This window comes from Orcinus orca, chromosome 19, assembly GCF_937001465.1.
Source record: "Orcinus orca chromosome 19, mOrcOrc1.1, whole genome shotgun sequence".
NCBI classification, from domain to species: Eukaryota; Metazoa; Chordata; class Mammalia; order Artiodactyla; family Delphinidae; genus Orcinus; species Orcinus orca.
Genome location: NC_064577.1, coordinates 10,122,256 through 10,141,327, shown reverse-complemented (window position 1 = coordinate 10,141,327; position 19,072 = coordinate 10,122,256). Strand labels below are relative to the sequence as shown.

The window sequence follows — 19,072 nt, the reverse complement described above, 5'->3', positions numbered from 1 at the left end:
AGGGCAGGAAACTTCATTTTTATCCATAAGCTCTTCTGTGCCCTTTGGGGTTTGGGGTTTTTTTTTGTTAACCCTGGCATGTATCAATAAAAAATGTTGCTTGCCACGTTAGCAAACAAAGGATGTTGCAGCCACCCACAATGTGCACCCTGAGAGGATTCAGGATGGAGAAAAGCAGGATGCCGAGTCTACATATAATAATTAAGCTGTATCTCAAAGGAATGTTTTCAAGGAGCCCAGACTCTCGCATCTTCCCGGACCGAGAAAAGTGCTAAACTCATTAACTTGAGATGTCTGATTTTCTTTCATTAATGGTAATCTTTTGAAGTTCCGACTACCTGGTCTTTGTTGCAAAAACTCCTATACATCCTGGCTCCTCCCTTACCTCTTCGGAGCAGTCCCTCAGGGCTATCTGAGAGGCTGTCTTCTGGGGCGGGAGTCCTCAGAAAGTCCGCTGAATAAAACATAATTCTCAACCTCTAGGTTGTGCATTACTTTTTCAGTCGACACATGAATTATTTTGACTTTTAAAATTAAAAGTTTAAAAAGTGACACTGCTGTCCGGCTGGGGCGGAATGGTCAGTGTGCGGCGAAGTGGCGACGGGCTGGGGAGGGTTGAGGGAGGGGCCAATGGAGGCGGGAGGCGGAGGCGGGAGGTCTGGCGCCTGCGCACTAGCGCAGCATGTTCCTGCAGCGCAGCCGCTCCTCCTCGCGTTTCTCCTCCATGCGGTTCTCCAGCAGACTCAGCTCCCTGCGCACCACCTTCCGCATGGACGGCTCCAGCTCCAGCACTTTCTCCAGGTCAGCCTTGGCCTCTGCCTCATTCCACACCTCGGCGTGAGCCCGGGCCCGCACGTAGTAGGCCTTCGCGATGCCTGCGGGGAAGACCCAGCTGGACCCGCCACCCAGACCCAGAGGCAGCACCGACCCCGCGCCCGGCGGGGCTTGACCAGCTTACACAACCCTTAATCTTGACCCTGAGCCTTAACCTCTCTGTACCTCCAGAGCCAGTCTCCTCCACTATAAAGTACGGACGATAATAATCGCAGTACCTACTTCCCGCCCTTCCGCGGACCCTTCCAAGGCCCTGCAACTTAATTTACATTCACAACTTTCTATTCTTTTCTTACAGAAGAGCCCCAAATGGTGCAAGCTCCAGGCCCAATCCCTGCACCTGTCCCTTATGGTCACTATAAGGATTAATTGAAATGATAGATGCAGAGAATTTAGCGTGTGACGCAGAGTAAGTGATCTTGTAACATTCCTCAAACATCGTCTTCACAAGTATCGCCATATCCGCGCATCACGGATCCTAGAATTTACTTAATATTGTTCTCTGTATTGATTGCCCCCGTTTTTAAAACCCGTTTACTGCTCCAGACAGGTTTGGTGAGCTGCTTATATTTTGCCCCAATGCACCTTAAAATAAAATACCTCCCACAATAAGCACAGCTCAACCATCATCTGTGATATCGTTATAGGCTTGGGAAAACCCTGCTGCGTGGAGGCGAGTTTTGATGCCCTGACAGGGTCAGAAGAGGCCACCGGACGTCTGTGCACGTGACTCTGGGCCCCTGGGCGGGATTGGACACCCTCCCCCCCCAACCCCGGACCCGCTTCACGCCACCCACCTGGGTGGTGCCGGAGGATGTCACTGGTGTGCTCCAGCACCTCATAGTATTCCTCCTTCTTCAGCAGACACTGGCAGTAGTTCAGGATCAGGGTGTTGATCATCTTCTCCAGCTTCAGCCACTGCACCTCCCAGGGTTTCTCCTGCCCGGTGAAGAAAGGTCTGCTGCTGCCCTGCCCCCACCCCTCTCCCCCGCGGCCAGGGCCAGTGCAGGGCTGCTCCCCCCACATGCGCCCCACTTCCCAACCCCCTGGCGGGCAGCCTCCCACCTTGATCTGCAGGTTCCTCAGGCAGACGATGGCTTCCTGGTACTTGGTAGAAGCCTCCTCGTAGCGGCCCAGCTTGAAGAGCCGGTTTCCTTCTCCATGGAGAATGGGCACCGCCTGCATCTTCTCATCTTTACTCAGGTTCCAGGTCTCCCTCTGGTACTCGCTGGGGGCCTCCACCTGCCCCAAGAGCTGCAGGTCAGTAAGGCAGGGACCCCGAATGCTCGAAGCCCAGCAGGGCAGTCCCTTTCTCTTGCAGGGGACCAGAGAAAGTGGACGCAGCACATCTTGCTGAAATCAGCTCTTCATTTTCCACAGTGAAGATTGCGGGCAGAATCATGCTTGCTGGCCAAACACATACAAACAGGGGAAGGAAGCAACAAGTCCCCCACCCAGGGCCTTACTCTAGATCAGAGCCTTTGTGCAAATTAAGAAAAGGTACTCCTTTGTCAACACACCTTACTTCTAATATTCAGAAAATTGCCATGATACTCGTTTCATTAGAACAGGACACTTTATTGCCATCTGTTGGAAAAATATTATTATAAAAGCACAAGTATATAATGTCTCTAATGAGCACCTTAGAGGGGATGCCCTCTTGCAGTGCACAGGCCGCACAGCTGTTCAAGCAGACCCCTTGGTGACACAGTTCTTATTTATTTGCACTCACCCATGTAACCCTCAGGCTGAGCCTCAGCCTTGGCCATCAGCTGAGTCCTGCCCTGGTTTGAGCCTCTCCCACTGCCCCACAGACAGGGGCCATCAATCATTCTGGGATCTGGGGGAGAGACTGTAGAAGGTTCCATACAGCCTCTGCCACTATTGGAGAATGAGATCGGAACCCACAAACCATAGGGACTGGGGCTGAGGATGTAATTCTAGACTTTTGGGAAAAAATGGAAGTAGATAACCAATAGAAATAAAGAAGAAAATAACATTTTTAAAAATTAGTCCCAAAAAGGCTTTTCCCTTGGAAAAGGCAAAGTACCGTTTTTTGGGGGGGAGGGGTCTAATTCCAGTTCCCCTGTGGTGTATGAACCCTTTATCGTTCTCTGAAGAGGAACTGGGTGATGTCCAGTGACCCATGGGGCTGGGCTCCCCTTGATGCCCACTGACCCCTGTTGCTCTTTGATGCTGGGACAGTACCTACCCCACCTCCCACGCCCCAGGGTCACACCTGCAGCAGCTCTATTACGAAAATCAGTGGCTGCGGCTCCTTCTGCAGCTCATCCAGGTCCTCATAGCCCAGCGTGTGGTAGGCGAACATGTTGGCCAACCCACACGTGTGCACGTGCCACTCAGTGGGGTCCTTGCCCTCCGCCATCTGCCGCAGGCTCCGGGACAGGATGGGGTAGACCCCTGTGTGCTGTGGGGAAAATGGGGCGGATGGCATCAGGCTGTCTGCTCAGAGCCAGCTGGGCCACAGAGAGCCCCACTCTGGGGCCCCCCAGAGCAGGACTTCTGCTCTCTCCCTACCCCTGCCCCATGGCTGTTACTACTCGTCACCCCAGCGTACCCCCACTAATCACTGTGGTTACCTGTGTGCCAGGGAGAGCACGCTACACCTGTTAGCTCCTTTAATCCTTAAGGTGACCCTACGAGGGAGGCCCTACTATTCTCCCCATTTTAGAGATGTGGGAACTAGAGCCCAGAGAGGTTAAGTGATTTGCTTAAGGTCACACAGCTAGGAAATGAGAGTCAGGATTCAAACCCAGCTCCGAGGACCATGCTTTAGCCGCAATGCTATGTTGCCTCTTGCTGGCCCTTGTGGTCGACTCAAACGGGTTTCTCTCCCAAGGAGACCCCTCAGTCCGTGAACCCTGTGACCCGCAGGGATGGGGGCATGGAGAGCTGTGGAAGGAGCAGGGCTCTGGGCCCAAGAGGGCCAGGTTGGTGTCCTGATGGTGCAGCTGACTGACAGTGAGTCCAGGTCACTGCAGCTCCCTGAGCTCCCATCCCCTGGATTGCAGCTATCTGATAGTGAGGCTGGTGTAGGGGTTAAATAAATGAGATGGCACGGATATAGGGCCAGCTCATCACAGCTTCACCCAGCACCAGGAGCTGGGGTGGCCACCCTCGGGGTGGAAGAAGGCTAGGAAAATCAGCTGCTTGGCCTCCGGCAAGGCCTGTGGCATTTTAGGCCATCTTGGCCTCAGCTGCCCCATCTGTGAGCTGGGATGCCCCACAGACGAGCTCTGAGAACTGCTCTCCAGGGGCTGGGTCCTGAGATGGCCCATCTCAGGCTCCTGCACCGCAACTCCAGTAAAGACACACCACTGGGAAAGTGAAGGGGCAGGAATGGTCCAGCTTGGTCTCCAAGTCACCAGCAAGGGGATGAAGGTCACCCCCTCCCTACCTCCACCAGCCAGGATTAGCCTAGAGTACCTTCAGCTTCTCTGTGAGCTGGGTGACCAGATGGCCGTTAAGCCTGTTGAGATTAAAGCTGGATGAAGGGAGGGAGGGGCCCCCCGGGAACAGCTTGCTGTGGGGAGGGCGCACTCCTGGCCCTCACACAGCAGCCCCAGCTCGCAGCCCCCTGCCTCCCAGAAAGTCAGTGCTCAGCTGCTGACCCCAGGAATGGGAGGCTGCTTGGACATGACCTCAGACCAAGGCCTTGTCCCATTAGCCACCTGCCACCCTAGCACAACCAGGGATGCTGGTTGGCACAGTGGACTGTAGGATGCCACCGGGAGTGGGCAGACATCCCAAGAAGAGGAATACAGGCCAGAAGAAGGAGCAGAACTCCAGGGCCCTGCACCCACCTCTGCAGCATCTCCGCTGAGACTGGGCAGGGGGACCCCGGGACCACTGCCCCTCTCTGGGGCTTCAAGGCCACAGCCTGTTTCTGTCTGAGGGGCTCTATCTATCTGGAAATTGCAAACTGGCATCCTGGAGGCCACCATTCAGCTCCCAGATTCGTTTTGTTTTATCCTTCACGTAATTAGTTGCCAACACTTAAGCACTGAGAGAATTCATGGACTAATGAAAATCTCTGGTTTGTCTATAAAACTCAGACTATCCAGCCACACCGGACCTGCCCCTTTCACACAGCAGCCATCCCGTTGGAGCTCAGGAGCAGCTGCCCACTGTGAATGGAGCAGATGACCTTCAGTCACCCAGGGGCCCTGGCCCTTGTGGTATTTGAGTTTGCAACCCCTGGCATCACCAGACTGGGCACCAGCAGAAAATTCCTCATAGAGACCAGTGTGCTCCCTGGGTAGAGGGGGTGGTAGTACATTTCAGGGCAGAAGCTCCCAGAGCCCCTGACGGCCCCTGCCTCTTCACACTCCCTGGCCTGGATGCTAACTCTTTTCCCACTTCTAGGCCTGGTGAACTCCTATTCATCCTTCAATACCCAGCTCAATGTCATCTTCTTGAAAAAATTCCTCCTATGATCCTCAAGCAGTTAGTTGCTTCCCTCCTGTGGCTCTAAACCACTCTGTCCTCACTCATGTATATCGTGGTGCTACCTGCCCTGCATTGTAATTGCTTAGGTGTCTGCTCCTCCCCCAGAATTCAAGTTCCTTGAGGGATGGGGACTTTGCCTGTTTAGTCTCTAACACCTAGCACAGGCCAAACCTGGTGCACTGAATGTTTTCAGATAGACCTACAGATAGATGATGGGTGGTTGCATAGTGATGGAAGAATGGGTTATGAATAATTCTGGTTGAAGGGAAGGTTGGAGGAATTGATGCCTAAGTGTGTGGATAGAAGGATGGATAAAACATGGATGTATAGATGGGTAAATGACTCTGGAAAGAAGTGTGTGTATGTGTGTGTGTGTGTGTCTGTGTGTGTGTGTGTGTGTGTGTGTGTGTGTGCATGTGCAATCACAGCAGCTGTGAGCTGAGGGGAGATGAGGGGGACTATTGGAAAAACCAGTAATCGTCGTGACATAAAAATTACCAGCCTGGGCTTCCCTGGTGGCGCAGTGGTTGAGAGTCTGCCTGCCGATGCAGGGGACCCGGGTTCGTGCCCCGGTCCGGGAAGATCCCACATGCCGCGGAGCGGCTGGGCCCGTGAGCCATGGCCGCTGAGCCTGCACGTCCGGAGCCTGTGCTCCGCAATGGGAGAGGCCACAACAGTGAGAGGCCCATGTACCGCAAAAAAAAAAAAAAAATGTCAGTGGCCCCTGGTGAAATAATGGATCTGGGCGTCCACCAATGGCTGCTAAATCCACTGCTTGATATCAAGAAGGAGCTTGGCTATTCACAATCACCAGGACATGGAAGCAACCTAAGCATCCATCATCGGATGAATGGATAAAGAAGATGGGGCTCATATACACAATGGAATATTACTCAGCCATAAAAAGAAACGAAATTGAGCTATTTGTAATGAGGTGGATGGACCTAGAGTCTGTCATACAGAGTGAAGTAAGTCAGAAAGATAAAGACAAATACCGTATGCTAACACATATATATGGAATCTAAAAAAAAAAAGGTCATGAAGAACCTAGGGGTAAGACGGGAATAAAGACACAGACCTACTAGAGAATGGACTTGAGGACATGGGGAGGGGGAAGGGTAAGCTGAGACAAAGTGAGAGAGTGTCATGGACATATATACACTACCAAACGTAAGGTAGATAGCTAGTGGGAAGCAGCCGCATAGCACAGGGAGATCAGCTCGGTGCCTCGTGACCACCTAGAGGGGTGGGATAGGGAGGGTGGGAGGGAGGGAGACGCAAGAGGGAAGAGATATGGGGACATATGTATATGTATAACTGATTCACTTTGTTATAAAGCAGAAACTAACACACCATTGTAAAGCAATTATACTCCAATAAAGATAAAATTAAAAAAAAAAAAAAAGGAGCTTGGTAATGGCTGGGTCAGGCTGTCAACACCTGAGCCCACCAACCAATCTTAACATCACAGTAAAAGAGGTAAGCAGATGTGGAGGTACACAGGTTATAGAAAATACGGGGGATCGAGGAATGTGTTAGACAAGTCCACGGCAAAGCAACCAGCAAAATCAGAACATGGGAACTTCAAGACAAGTTACCCAGTTTCTTCAACAAATCCACGTCCAGGAAAAAAAAGAGAGAGGAGAACCCATAAACAAAAGGAGACTTAAGAGATGTATTAACAAAGCTCTGTGCATGGACTTTGTTTTGATCCTGATTTCAGCAAACCAACCAGCGGGAGTGAATGAGGAGACAATTGGAGAAATTTGAGCAGTGACCGGATACTAGCTGGCATTAAGGAATTATTGGGTTTTTTTTTTTTTAATGTAATAAGGATATTGACGTCATGTTTTTTAATATCCTTTTTAGAGATACAAATTGCAGTATTTACAGATGAAATGCTACGGCATCTGGAATGTGCTTTAACCACAGGGGATGAGGAAGGAAAGTGGATGGGTTTAGATGAAACAAGACTGGCCGTGGAGTGATGGCGCCTGGCATAGGGTGATGGGTATTTGGAAGTTGATTATGCCTTTTTGTGACTTTTGTATAAGTTTGAAAGTTTCCATAAGAAATGTTTGTTTAAAGGTCAGTGAGTTTTGCCCTTTCTATCTGGACCACCCAGGAGAATGCCTTGTCTGGATGACTGCTAAGGGTGCTATAAATGAGAAGACAATTTTGCAGTGTTGGTAGGAGTGGGGAGAAGGGCAGAAGATGACCAGCGGCCAAAAGTCTCCAGGATCCAAGAATCCTGCCCAAAAGTGAGGGCTGTGAGGTGGGCCCTGCACCCACATCCCACCAGCCAGCCTTGACACCGATTGTCACTCTAGCAGCACCTATTCTTTTGGAGGAATCCCTCTTCGCCGCTACCGTAGCTGAGAAGGAGCGGGCAGGGTTCTCTCTCCAGAGTTTTGTTTTACCCTCACTTTCCTGAAACACAGCAGCCCTGCAAAGCGGATGGGCGGGGCCTACTCACGATGGTGTCACACCAGAACTCGGCCACCTCGCTGAACCGCATGGACGTCAGCAGGATCTCCCAGACCTCCAGCTTGAACATGTTCCCGATGATGATGTGCATGGGATGGCCCACCTGCTTGCTGTCATCTATCACCGTCCGCTCATCATCACATTTCAGGGTTCGGAAATGAAAGGTCACCTGGTCACCAAGAGAGCAGACCCTGGTCTAGACATACCTCCCCAGGCCCAGCAGAAGCCATCCCTATCACCGACTCCCTGGGCTGTCCTCTCCCAACCCCCATCAGACCTTAGAGCATCCGCCCCCCCCAGCCTGCACTCCCCAACTCCCTCCTAAAGGACCCCATCCCACGCTCGACAGCTCTGCAGGTCAGGAAGTCCTGCCTTAAACACGCCCTAGATCTGAGGCCGCAGACCCAGACACATCCGTCGTCCGTCTAGGAGCCCACCAGAGATCCCCGGACAAACACCCCGAGCCCTGAAGGCCCCTCCTTCTCCCTCAGCATTTGGGACTTCAGAAAATTCCCAAAGCCCCACCCGCATTCCACGCTGAAGTTTAATTTGCAAAGTATCAAAAAAAAACCCGTGAATGGGCACCACTTCAGAGCTACCCAGATGCCTGGGGCAGAGGCAAGGGGAGGGGCGGTTGATAATTCCAGCAAGGACCTCCTGGCCATTTGTTGGCAAAGCTGACGAAGGCTGTTTGCAGTGCCCTGTGGCCAAGCTGGAATGCAGAAGGCTGCCATGGGGGCTTTTCACTGGTCTGGGGGGCGGGCCGCACTCACTCGGGCTCCGGTGATGAAGTTTGGGAGCTCCCCCGTGCCCCCATGCAGAATGGTTTTCTTGATCCCTTCCACGTTGAGGAGCAGAGCGGCATCCATGGCTCCAGGTGCAGGGTGATGTCCAGCCCAGCTGAGATAATCTGCCTAGAGGAAGGCACTTAGGTGGCTGAGCGGGGGAAGGGGGGGAGGGGAGCGGGGGTTGGGTATGAATGAAAGGAATAAGGTGGAGCCACTCCCAGCAGCCTGGCCGCTGTCCCATCCTCTGCTTCTAGCAGTGACACAGGGACCCTGCCTGACATCCACTGTTACTGCCTCAGCTTCTGTTCCATCCCACCCTAAGAAGGAGGGAAGACAGCTGGAGCTTTCTTAAAGAAGACAGGAGGGGACGTCCCTGGTGGTCCGGTGGTTAAGACTCCACCCTCCCAATGCAGGGGGCCCGGGTTCGATCCCTGGTCTGGGAACTAGGTCACGCACACCGCAGAGAACATCCCACACGCGGCAACAAAGATCCGCGTGCTGCAACTAAGACTCCGTGCAGCCAAATAAATAAATATTTTTTTTAAAAAAAGGCAGGGGACCAGGAGTGACCAGCAGCAGAGAGGACTCAGGCCACTGAAGGAGGAAAGGAGGGGGCACTGCAAGCCCCGTTTGCCCTGCCTGGTCCTGGGGCGTTGGTCCTGGTCTCAGACTCTTTGTCCCTTTGGAGCCTCGGCCGGGGTGCAGTCCCGCTTCCCTCTTTCCTATGTCCCGCTATCTCCTCCCCAAGATCTGCCCGCAACCTGGCTTGGGAGAGCACTAAGACGGAGTAAGAGAAGGGGAGCAGGTTTGGAGAAAGTTGAGGAACCCCCACCAGCCCTGCTCCTGTCTCCCCTACAAGGTCTGGCTGAGGACAGTGAGCTCTCCCGTCCCCTTTGCAGGGTCTCATCCCTGTGCCCTGGCCCCCCGAGCAGAACTTATTCTGGGCATTTGGGGTTTAAAAGTGAAAAATGATGTGAAGACGTGGTGTTTGGCTCCACCTTGTGGCCAATTCAAGTTCTCATGCCTGGTCTGCGCCAGGCCTTGAGAGGCTATGTTACAGGGAGCAGGGACACAGGATCCTGCCACAGGGAGAGACGAGAACACGGCACCAGGAGCCCAAGAGAGCTGCGTTCAAAAGGCTGATCCCACCTCTTATTTCCTGACCTTGTGGCTTTGGGTATCTCCCACCCTGTCTCTATTTTCCCAACTGAAATGGGAAAATCGACCTCTCCTGCCTCCCTCTCTATGAAATTGAGAAGCTTCCCTGAAAAGTGAGTGGCACCCCAAAACCCAGCATCCCTAAAAGTTTTGATTCCCATGAGGAACCATTGGCATACAGCAGGGCCAAGCCTGGGCCAACTGGTCTGGGTCACAAACCCAGACTGGAGCAGCCCAATCACCCCTCCAGGACCCCTCCCTGAGTGCTCAGAACCTCCCCACTGTGGGCCCAGCTCCATCTCTCTCTGAGGACAGGGGATAAGGTGGAGGGGGGTTGCGGAGGTCCTTCTTTTCTGTTCCATTCTTTCTGCAGCCACATAGCAACCTAGAGCAGTCTGCATGCGTAGGAGGCAAGATGGTAAAACTACAAAGAAAAATCAGAGAGATTCCCATAGAAGTCAAGGGAGGGGGGACAGAGAGCAGGGGCAGTGGTTGCTTCTGGGGTCCTGGCAATATTCTGCTTCTTCACCCAGGTGATGGTTACATGGGTGTTGGCTTTATAAGTATTCATGCTACTAGCCTTTACGTTTTAGGCATTTTTCTGTCCATGATGTCATTCACAAGGGAAGAAAAAGTTCTAACTGGGTCTCACATTGCTCAAAACTCTCCCTCTGTTTCAATTGCTTCCCTTTGCAGAGAGTCGAAAGGCACACCCGGGGACTTCCCTGCGGTCCAGTGGTTAGGACCCCACGCTCCCACTGTAGGGGACGTGGGTTCAATCCCTGGTCAGGGATATAAGATCCCGCATGCCACATGGTGTGGCCGAAAAAAAAAAGAAAAAAAGAAAGAAAGGTGCACATGGATTGCAGAAATACCTAGAGGTTGAACTGACAAATTTGGCCCATGGTTGGCGAGGGTGAGGGATACAAGCAGAAGGGGGTGTTGAAGCTGATGCCGGAAGTTTCAGTTTCACTGCTGAGAAAAATGAGGTGCTCAGGCCACAGCCTCTAGAGGGATCCCCAGCCACTGTTTGGCCCACAAAATAACTTCCTAATGGACTTCATAAAAATGCAACTCTAATAACCTCAGTCCCCTCTGAAAATTCAACAAAGGCTTCCCACCACCATCAGGATAATAAATTCTAAGCTCTTCCCCTGGCTGATGGGGTCCTTCAAGCCCTGCCTCTTGCCATCTGGCTCCTGGCCTCTCCATCTCGCTCAGGCTTCCTCTGCTCCTGGAACTTGATGGAGATCTGGCGTCCCAACATCAGCCTTTGCAGATCCCTCTACTGGAAATCCTCTTCGGCTTTGTCTCCCTAACTCATCAGCTAAAGCATCATATGCTAAGGGAGGCCTGCCCCGACCCCCCAGCTCCAGTGGGTTCCCCATTCCTTTTACACCCTCTCATCATCCCCTAGCACCTCACATTCATGACATTTTGCACAGTTTAATGTCTGCTTCTTCCATCACACGGGCACTTCCATGAGGTCAGGGTAACTGGTGGAAGTTTTCCGTTGGACAGGGAGCCTTCAGGGCAGGGCAGGGCTGGAGCTCCTTCTCCTTCTCCAACCCCCTCCCCAACAGAGGCAAGGATGGAGCTGGACCCAGAAAGCCTCAGCCTGGAACCACGGACTGGTTTTTCCTCCTTACAAGGAGGGCCAGGAGCCCCTGTACCCACCACCTCTCCGCTGGGAGCCTGCTGGCCTCCGTACATTTTCCTTCCCACCACCTTGCTCCACCCTCCACAGGAGGCCAATAGAGAGGCTCCTCATTCCGAAGAAATTGTTTCTTCCTCCTCTTGTTGCCATGGAGACCATTCTCCTTCACCTGCCCTTCCAGTCACAGAGCTGAGGGAGGCGGGCTGAAAGCTTCAAGCAGGGAGGGCCTCAGCGTGCGTTCAGCCCCTCGTTCCTGATGCTTGATGAGGCCGTGGAATCTAAGGTTAAGAATTCAGGTTTCAGAGTCAGACCTTCAGGGTTTAAGTTCCAGCTCCGGCTCTCTGTTCCATCTTGGGCGAGACACCTCACCCGTCTGAATCTCAGTTTTGTCATCTGTAATGGGAATAAAAATAGTACCTGCTTCATAGCGTTGCTGTGAGGATTAAGGAAGATGAAAGAAAGGAAATGCACTTAGACACATTGTAAGGGCTTCACACATATAAGCTATCGTATAGATGCCCGTGACGTACGAGCCAGGCACTGCGACAGGCAGACAGGCACGGATGGACAATGGCAGCACGACGACCGATTTGGGAGGATTTGTTTCTACATGTGTCATCTTCCCTGAGTCTTTCCCACATGTTCAACTTAGTTTCCAGAAAAATGATAACTCCTGCTCCCCCCCCCCCATATTTCATTGGTAGAGGACACGAAGTAAATTCCCTAATTACAATAATAAATCCAACAAGCATAGAAGAAGTGTGGGAACGCACACTTCCGACGCTTGGGAAACAACTCGGCTAGGGGAAGAAGTCGAGCAGGCAACACCGAGCAGCGTTTTTCAAACCGCAGCTCACAACGCTCAGAGAGCCATTGTAACATAAACTTAGCGAGCTGTCACCGCGACTTTTTTTTTTTAATGAAATAGAAAATATGTCAAAGCACCTCACACATAGTCAAGTATTGTTTCAGGAAACTTTTGTTTTAGTTACACATATGTGTGTGTGCTGGGGGTCTCACCTGGGTCCTGGGCCCCCAAACATGATGTTCCTTGTGCAAGAACACCTCCTCCCCTGCCTCCCACTTCCTCACATACACACTCAAACACACACATTCTTTGCTTGGTGAACTCATTTTCTAGGTCTCAGCTTTAAGTGACATCATTTTGGTGTCATAATTTTCTTTGACGAATCGATTACTGGTTATTTAATTTATTCATGTCCGTTTCTCCCCACACACTAGATCTGAGCTCCTGGAGGTAAGGAATGCATCCGTTTTGTTGACCTTTGTGGACCATTGTTAGCACAGTGCTGAATCTATCAAGACACAAGTAGGTATTTGGAAAGACACATGAGGGGACATGGGGAAGGAGGAGAAGGGGGGCTGGGAGAGACCAGGGTTGGATACACCTGCCAGGGAGAGGTGCAGGCTGAGGAGATGCAGTGTGGGGCGCTAGTGAGGCTCATGGACCCTGGTCCCAGACTAAGTTTGAATCCTTGCTGCATACTAACCGGGGGAAATTGGGGCCCCACCTGACCTCCCTACACCTCCGTTTCTTCATCTAGTCCTTGGCTGCAATGAGGGGCTCACGAGTTCCTCCTGTAAAGTGCTTGCAACACCAGTACCTGGTGTATAGTAAGTACCTCGTATTAATCGTTCTCCTCCCATGGGGAGGGTCCCTTCGCAAGGGTGTGGGTGAGATCACCCAGAGGTGAAGAATGGGGTTAAGGACTGAGCTTCAAGGTGCCCATCAGTCGAAACTCGGGGTGGGGGGGTGGAGGGTTTTAGGTGAGGACGGCAGCAAGGAAACGGAAGGGGGAACATGGCCAGTGCTGCCTTGAGGTGGAGGGGGGACGGGGCTTTCTAAATGGTGGATTTTTTAGTTTGGATGCTAAAGGGAGGGAGGGAGGGAGGCACTCAGCTGGATAGAGGGGACGGGGCAGGGGGGGGCGGGGAGCGTACTTGGAGGAGGAGGGGAGGTGCACCCAATCTGTCCCCTCTTCCAGGATGGACTTTCCTGGGGGTCAACGCGGGTGGCAAGTTTGGGGGACAGAGGGTCAGTCTCAGGAAGGCACAGGGTCACGAGGGAAGTTTGAAACAAAACTTCCACAGGAACCCAAGGCTCCGAGCTCCCCCAGCCCAGGCTCTTTCTGACAAAACCACTGAGACCTCCAAGCAGGATGGGAGGGGCCCCTAGGAGCTCGGGACCCCGCCTCCGCCCCGCCCAGTCAGACCAGCCAGAACACTTTGTACTTAAGGAGGGAGCCCAGCGACCGGGGGGCCGAGCTTCAGGAGGTGGCGCCGGGGCTGAGCCGGCGCGGGGGAAGGATTCCGCAGGCTGAGCGGGCGGGACCCGAGAATACAAAGAGGCCTCAACGCGCAGCTCCCGGCCCGCCAGACACACAGAGGAATGAATGGGGACGGCAGGGCCAATCCGAGAGCAAGATTCACAGCCGCGGGCGCAGGGGCCAATCGGATCCCCGACGAGGCAGCGAGGCAGGGACGGAGCCAATCAGCTGTGAGGACAGGGCCAGGGGGCGGATCCGCGCGGTGTTTCAAATCCTCTGGATGGGTGAGGAGCAGCTGTGCTCGGCGTCTGGTGAGCGTTGGGCGCTGTTGGGTGAGTGCGGGCCGGGGCGTGGTAGGGCCTCTGTTAAGAAGGGACGGGAGGGGGGACCTCCCGTTAGGACGGACACATGTGGGGCTTCTGGGTATAGCCGGATGGACATTGGGGTGTCTGGTCAGCCCGCCAGAGCGCGTTGGGTCAGGGCGAACCCGTGAAAGAGCCGCTGGTCCTGCCCTGGACCAAGTGCGGAGGCTCGGTGACGGCCGGCCAGTCCTGACTGCCTCCCTCCCCGCCTGAGGCAGATAACGGAAAAGAGGCTGGGATGAAAAGACAGCTTGTTTCAGACACTTGCAGCACGGGACACATTGCTGACCGGCCTTGTTCAGCCTCTACCCTCTTCTGGTCCTCGCTGACCCCTCTTCCAGGAAGCATCCTCCTTCCTGCACCCACAGTTGCCAAGTGCCCCACCCCACGGGCCCCCATCGCATCTCTTCCCCCGGTACTCAGGGTGTCTTTGAAGCCTGGGAATGGGACAGTGGGGGGATGCCTTGCTGACCTCCCTTTGATCTCCTCTCCAGGGTCTGCTGGGCAGAACAGACTCTCGGCCGGGCAGATGGCTTCTCGGTGGCCGGCCGTGGGGGCCTCCATGCGTCGGAGGTCCCTACAGAACCAGGGGCAGCTGGAGGAGAGCGAGGCCCTACAGCCTGCAGTTGGCCACCCAGACACCTCCAGCGGGGCCCTGGACTCCCTGTGCAGACAGTTCCAAAGGAGGCTGCCCCTGAGAGCAGTCAGCCTCAACCTCAGGGCGGGCCCCTCCTGGAAGCCCCTGGAAACCCCACAGCCAGGACAGCAGGGCCTCCAGGCTGCAGCTCGCTCAGCTAAGAACGCCTTGGGTGCCGTGTCCCAGGTAATATCGAACATGTCCAGGCGTGGAGGGCCTTCTTGATGCTGGATAATAGCTGCCCCCAAGGAGCCCCCAAGAATACAGACTCTGTGAAGACAGGGCCTTTGATTTGTTCATTGCTGTGTCCCCAGCACTCCGAATAATTGCTGGCACGTAGCAGGTGCTCAACAGATAGCTGAATGAGTGAATGAAAGCAGTGTTGTGAGGAAACAGAGCCTCATAAGACAAGATGATAGAGCTGTATTGTGATAGGAAATTGCATTCAAGGGGCTAATGGTGGGGGAACACCAAAAAGCAGCTTAGTCAGTGAAGGCTTCCCGGAGGAGGTGATTCCATGGAATTCGCCCAGGAAAAGGGGGAAGTATGAGGAGTGTACAAGGCAGGTGAAATAGTCCAGACCCAGGGCTGAGGGAGGGCAAGATGCTGAAGAGAACTGGCAGGAACTTAGTCTATGTATGGCCGGAGGACAGAGCGCAGCGTGGGACGTGAGAGGGGCTCGGTGCGCCGAACATGTTTAGATGCTCCCAAGGGCGACTGGGAGCCCTGGGAACCAGTGGGAAGAATTTGCAACATGGTGGGAATTGGGTCCGATTAGCATATTAGAACTTGTTCTTTAGCTACTTGATGAAAAGGGGGTTAGAAGAAGATTCGCCTCTGAGGGGGTCTGGGGGTCTGGCCTTGCAGAGGAGTGAGCAACTTCAAGAACTGCTCAGAAGATAGCTTTGAGAGGATTTGGTATCAGATGAGAGGTGTGGGCAGGAAGAGGCCACGTGTGCTGGGGCTGACAGGTCCGTGGGCCTCCCAAGTGGCTGTGTCTCCAAACCTAGAGCTGGAGGTGTGGGGAGGTGTCACCTAGGAAGGACAGGAGCTGTGAGAGTGGACAGGCCTCCAAGGAGAGACCTGGGGGTGGGCAGGGCATCTCCTTGCTGAGTGGGAATCTGAAGGTTTGGGAGAGGGAAGCATTTCTGGACCCTCTGAGGAGAAGTCTCTGAGCCAAATGTCAGTCCCTGAGAAGGATCTCTGTGCAGCAATGTGGACGGTAGATTAGAGTGAGGGAGACCAGAAGCCGGCAGAGAAGTTATTTCACGGTATCCTGTGGGTAGGCTGCTCTCCTCTGGGCCTCCCCTTTGAGTCTGGGTCAGTCTGTCCCGAAAGAGGGTTTGGACTTAGACCAAATGCAGACTCCATGAGCCAGCGTGGTTCTGCTGCTGGCCACGCGCTCATCCCCGGGGGCCCTGAGCTGGGTCCTTGCCGTGGACCCATTCCACACGGACTCATCTGCAACCCTCACCTTGACAGTAAAAGCTGCCTGGATTTGTAGGACCGGCTGATGGGCCGAAGTGTTGGGAGTATGGCCTGGGGACGCTGGGGTAGCTCACTCTTGGCTTGTCCGTGCTGACCTTTCCGTGTACCTGTCACAGAGAATCCAGGAGTCCTGCCAGAGTGGCACCAAGTGGCTGGTGGAAACCCAGGTGAAAGCCAGGAGGAGGAAGAGGGGGGCACAGAAGGGCAGTGGCCCCCCAGCTCGCAGCCCGAGCCACAGGAGCACCCGGCTATCAGTGGCCGCCCCTGCCCGCTCAACCCTGGACCCCCGGGAGAGGGCGAATCGCCGCCTCTCCACCCAGATGGGCCCGCATGCCCACCCTCGGCGGCGGTCCAGGAGGGAGGCTGCCTTCCGGAGCCCCTACTCCTCAGCAGAGCCTCTCTGCTCCCCCAGGTACGTGCAGTAGTGCCTGCCCCGCAAACACTAGCTGGGCCCTGGGGGCTGCTGAGCCCCTCCTGGGGCTACCTGGAGCCAGGGACACCCTGAGCGGAGTCACATCCGTGACCTGGCCCAGCTCTGCGCCCTGCTGGTGGGGGATCTGGGGAGGTCCTTCAGGGTCTTAGTTTCCCCATCTGCCAAAGGAAGAGGCGAGCTTAACTCTGGGAGTATCACAGTCACCCAAGCCTCCTGGGGAGCCCAAAAGCAAGTTTTGAAGCCATCTGGAGGGCTGAGGCTCACCTGTCTACAAGATCACCTGCCCTTGACCTTGTGGGCCTTGATCCAGCTTTTCTGTGCCATCTGCTCCAAGCTGCTCTGATGTCACTTCCTGGAATGCGAGTCTACAGTGACACATTCCCAGCCCGTGTGGGTCATCTGGGCCCATACACCAGGCCCGGTGCTGGACGGGAAGGGCTCCTGTCACAGGTTTCCAACTAATGACTGATATGTGTGGCTTTTCCTTCCGTTCAGCGAGTCTGACAGTGACCTAGAGCCCGTGGGGGCAGGAATCCAGCATCTCCAGAAGCTGTCCCAAGAGCTGGATGAGGCCATCATAGCCGAGGAGAGGTAAGCTGGCATACCGTGCTTCAGAGGGACACGGCCGGGAGGGTCCGCCTTGAGCCAGCCACTTTTTTTTAGGCGGGCTCTGGCTCTGCCCTGCTGTGTGACCCTGGTCGTCCCTCTCCCTATCTGAGCCTCTGTCTCCTCTGCAACATGCCTCGGTCTCCTCCTTGATGAAAGACCTAGATTGGGGTGGTGGTTAAGGACATACCCTGCATGTATGTGGCCCCCTGGGCCTTGGTCCCCCACATTTGTCCATCACATGTGGCCGGGTCCCTGGTTCCTGAAAGACCCGCCCTTCCTCTGCCACTCCCCGTGGCTCCTCTCGGCCCTGCCCGCCCACGGAACTGGGGAAAGCATCCTGGCTGCTGTGAAATGCCTGGTCTGTCTGCTTAGAACAGCGTCCCGGGGGCAGGGCCTGGGCCTGGAGCTGCCCTAACTGGGGGCCGTTTGTACGTGGCTGTGACGGCCTCTGAGGCGGGGCCCTGCCGGCTCTGACTACATGCTGAGTGGGCCATGTCCCCGCCACGTTGCCAGGTCTGCTCTTGTCTAGCTCAGGCGGGGAGGGTCCCTCAAAGCCTGCGGCACCCAGCGGCATCTGTCCCTCCTGCTTTCCCACCTCTAGTGGCGACATGACTGTTTCTCTCATTCATGACTGAGGACAGCATCCTTCAGGTAATGCCCTCCTCCTACGCATCTTTCTCTGTGTCTTCCCCCTCCCCCACCTCCTCCTCTTGCACGAGCCCGTAGACATACTTGGAGGCATGTTAAAGAACTGAGTCTTTTCTGGAAAAAGCCACAGAGCCGATGGGCCCCACAGAGCAGGAAGGTGCGAGTCTTCTGAGCTGCTCAGAGCCGGAGCTCCTGACCTCACTGGGCCCATCACTGATGGAGCAGAGCATACTGGGGCCCCAGGCAGCCGCAGCCACCTTCTAGCACCTCATTTCGGGGGGGCAGTCCATGGTGTCCCCACCTCCCCTGGCTTCAGCACTGTGAGGGGCATGAAGGGAGCTCTGTCTTGCAGGAAGCAAGCCATAGCTGACCACCATGCCCTCACACCCAGGGTCCGCGCGTCCCGGGAGTTCCTGGAGGACCCAGGAGCTGGCAGTGCCCCTGGGCCGCGGCAAACAGGGACCGGACTAACAAGGGCCCAGGTGGAGGCTGCTGGGGGTCTCTGCCCTTCTGCTCCAGCCACTTCCCCGCCCGCCAGTGACCACTTGCCGCAGTCTGCGAGTGACTCGGGGAGACCTCGGAGAGACGGGGGGACTGCTCATTCTACTCCCCTTTGGGGCTTAGAAACTCATCCCACACGTGAGCTTTACAGTTGCTTCACTTGTAAAGTGCAGTGCAAGCACAAGGTAATATCTGAGAGCTCTGAGCTGCGTACCCAGGAGTAGGGTCTGCAAAGAGTCATCTCCTGTGTCACCAGCGCAGGGGCTCTTGGGAACCCAGATTCTAGCCCTGTTGCCCACAGCAGAGCCCCGGAAGAAGGGATGGGAGAGAGTTCCAGGCCCCAAGACCCTGAGTCCACAGACACCTACTTACATTCTCAGCACAGGGCACCCACCGTGGGAGTACAGGGAGAGGTAGCCCTGTTCAATAGCAATCTCTGCCCTTTGTAAATTATTTAAGAAATCTGCTTTGTCATTTTATTCGAAAGAAACCAGTGTAGGAGTTTCCTAGACAACACTGCTTTTTCATAATAAAGACTCTCTGTATCTGACATCTCTTCGTTGTCACCCTACCCCCTGCGCCGCTCTGAGCAACAGGTCTGTGGTCTAGGGCCCGGCTTTGTCGCCCTCCTCCACCCCGACTCCAAGCCAGCCTGCCCCCAGCTCAGGCGGAACGTGAGCAACGGGAAGGGTCTCTCGGCTTAGTTCAGAGC

At 54.6% G+C, this 19,072-nt stretch overlaps 2 protein-coding genes across 5 annotated transcripts; one reads left to right on the top strand and one right to left on the bottom strand.

Moving 5' to 3' along the window:
- Nucleotides 1–554: 554 nt before the first annotated feature.
- AIPL1 (aryl hydrocarbon receptor interacting protein like 1) lies at nt 555–8,670 on the bottom strand. 3 transcript variants are annotated; one of them, XM_004267009.3, is made up of 6 exons: nt 8,565–8,670; nt 7,781–7,960; nt 3,074–3,262; nt 1,900–2,076; nt 1,632–1,773; nt 555–875 (listed from the first exon to the last, which is right to left on the bottom strand). In XM_004267009.3, exons 1-6 carry the CDS (start codon nt 8,658–8,660, stop codon nt 673–675), a joined length of 987 nt encoding a protein of 328 aa, XP_004267057.1. In that variant the 5' UTR covers nt 8,661–8,670; the 3' UTR covers nt 555–672. The 3 variants fall into 3 exon arrangements, with proteins under 3 accessions (XP_004267057.1, XP_033278486.1, XP_033278487.1); XM_033422595.2 differs by having other exon boundaries at nt 741–1,773; XM_033422596.2 differs by having other exon boundaries at nt 741–1,773; nt 1,900–2,052; nt 8,565–8,660.
- A 5,263-nt stretch (nt 8,671–13,933) lies between these two features.
- Nucleotides 13,934–18,910, top strand: PIMREG (PICALM interacting mitotic regulator). 2 transcript variants are annotated; one of them, XM_033423138.2, is made up of 6 exons: nt 13,934–14,014; nt 14,539–14,867; nt 16,286–16,581; nt 17,098–17,193; nt 17,813–17,862; nt 18,251–18,910. In XM_033423138.2, the coding sequence occupies exons 1-5, from the start codon at nt 13,963–13,965 to the stop codon at nt 17,844–17,846; spliced, it is 807 nt and encodes a 268-aa protein (XP_033279029.1). In that variant the 5' UTR covers nt 13,934–13,962; the 3' UTR covers nt 17,847–17,862; nt 18,251–18,910. The 2 variants fall into 2 exon arrangements, with proteins under 2 accessions (XP_033279029.1, XP_049558039.1); XM_049702082.1 differs by having other exon boundaries at nt 17,813–18,910.
- The last annotated feature ends 162 nt before the right edge of the window (nt 18,911–19,072 follow it).

Coding starts and splice junctions, on each gene's coding strand:
- AIPL1 (XM_033422595.2), bottom strand. CDS start 8,660: ATGGATGCCGCTCTGCTCCTCAACGTGGAAGGGATCAAGAAAACCATT. Junction 7,961..8,564: donor ACTTCATCACCGGAGCCCGA/GTGAGTGCGGCC, acceptor CTTGGTGACCAG/GTGACCTTTCATTTCCGAAC. Junction 3,263..7,780: donor AGTTCTGGTGTGACACCATC/GTGAGTAGGCCC, acceptor TTTTCCCCACAG/CACACAGGGGTCTACCCCAT.
- PIMREG (XM_033423138.2), top strand. CDS start 13,963: ATGGGTGAGGAGCAGCTGTGCTCGGCGTCTGGTGAGCGTTGGGCGCTG. Junction 16,582..17,097: donor GAGCCTCTCTGCTCCCCCAG/GTACGTGCAGTA, acceptor CCTTCCGTTCAG/CGAGTCTGACAGTGACCTAG. Junction 17,194..17,812: donor GCCATCATAGCCGAGGAGAG/GTAAGCTGGCAT, acceptor TCCCACCTCTAG/TGGCGACATGACTGTTTCTC.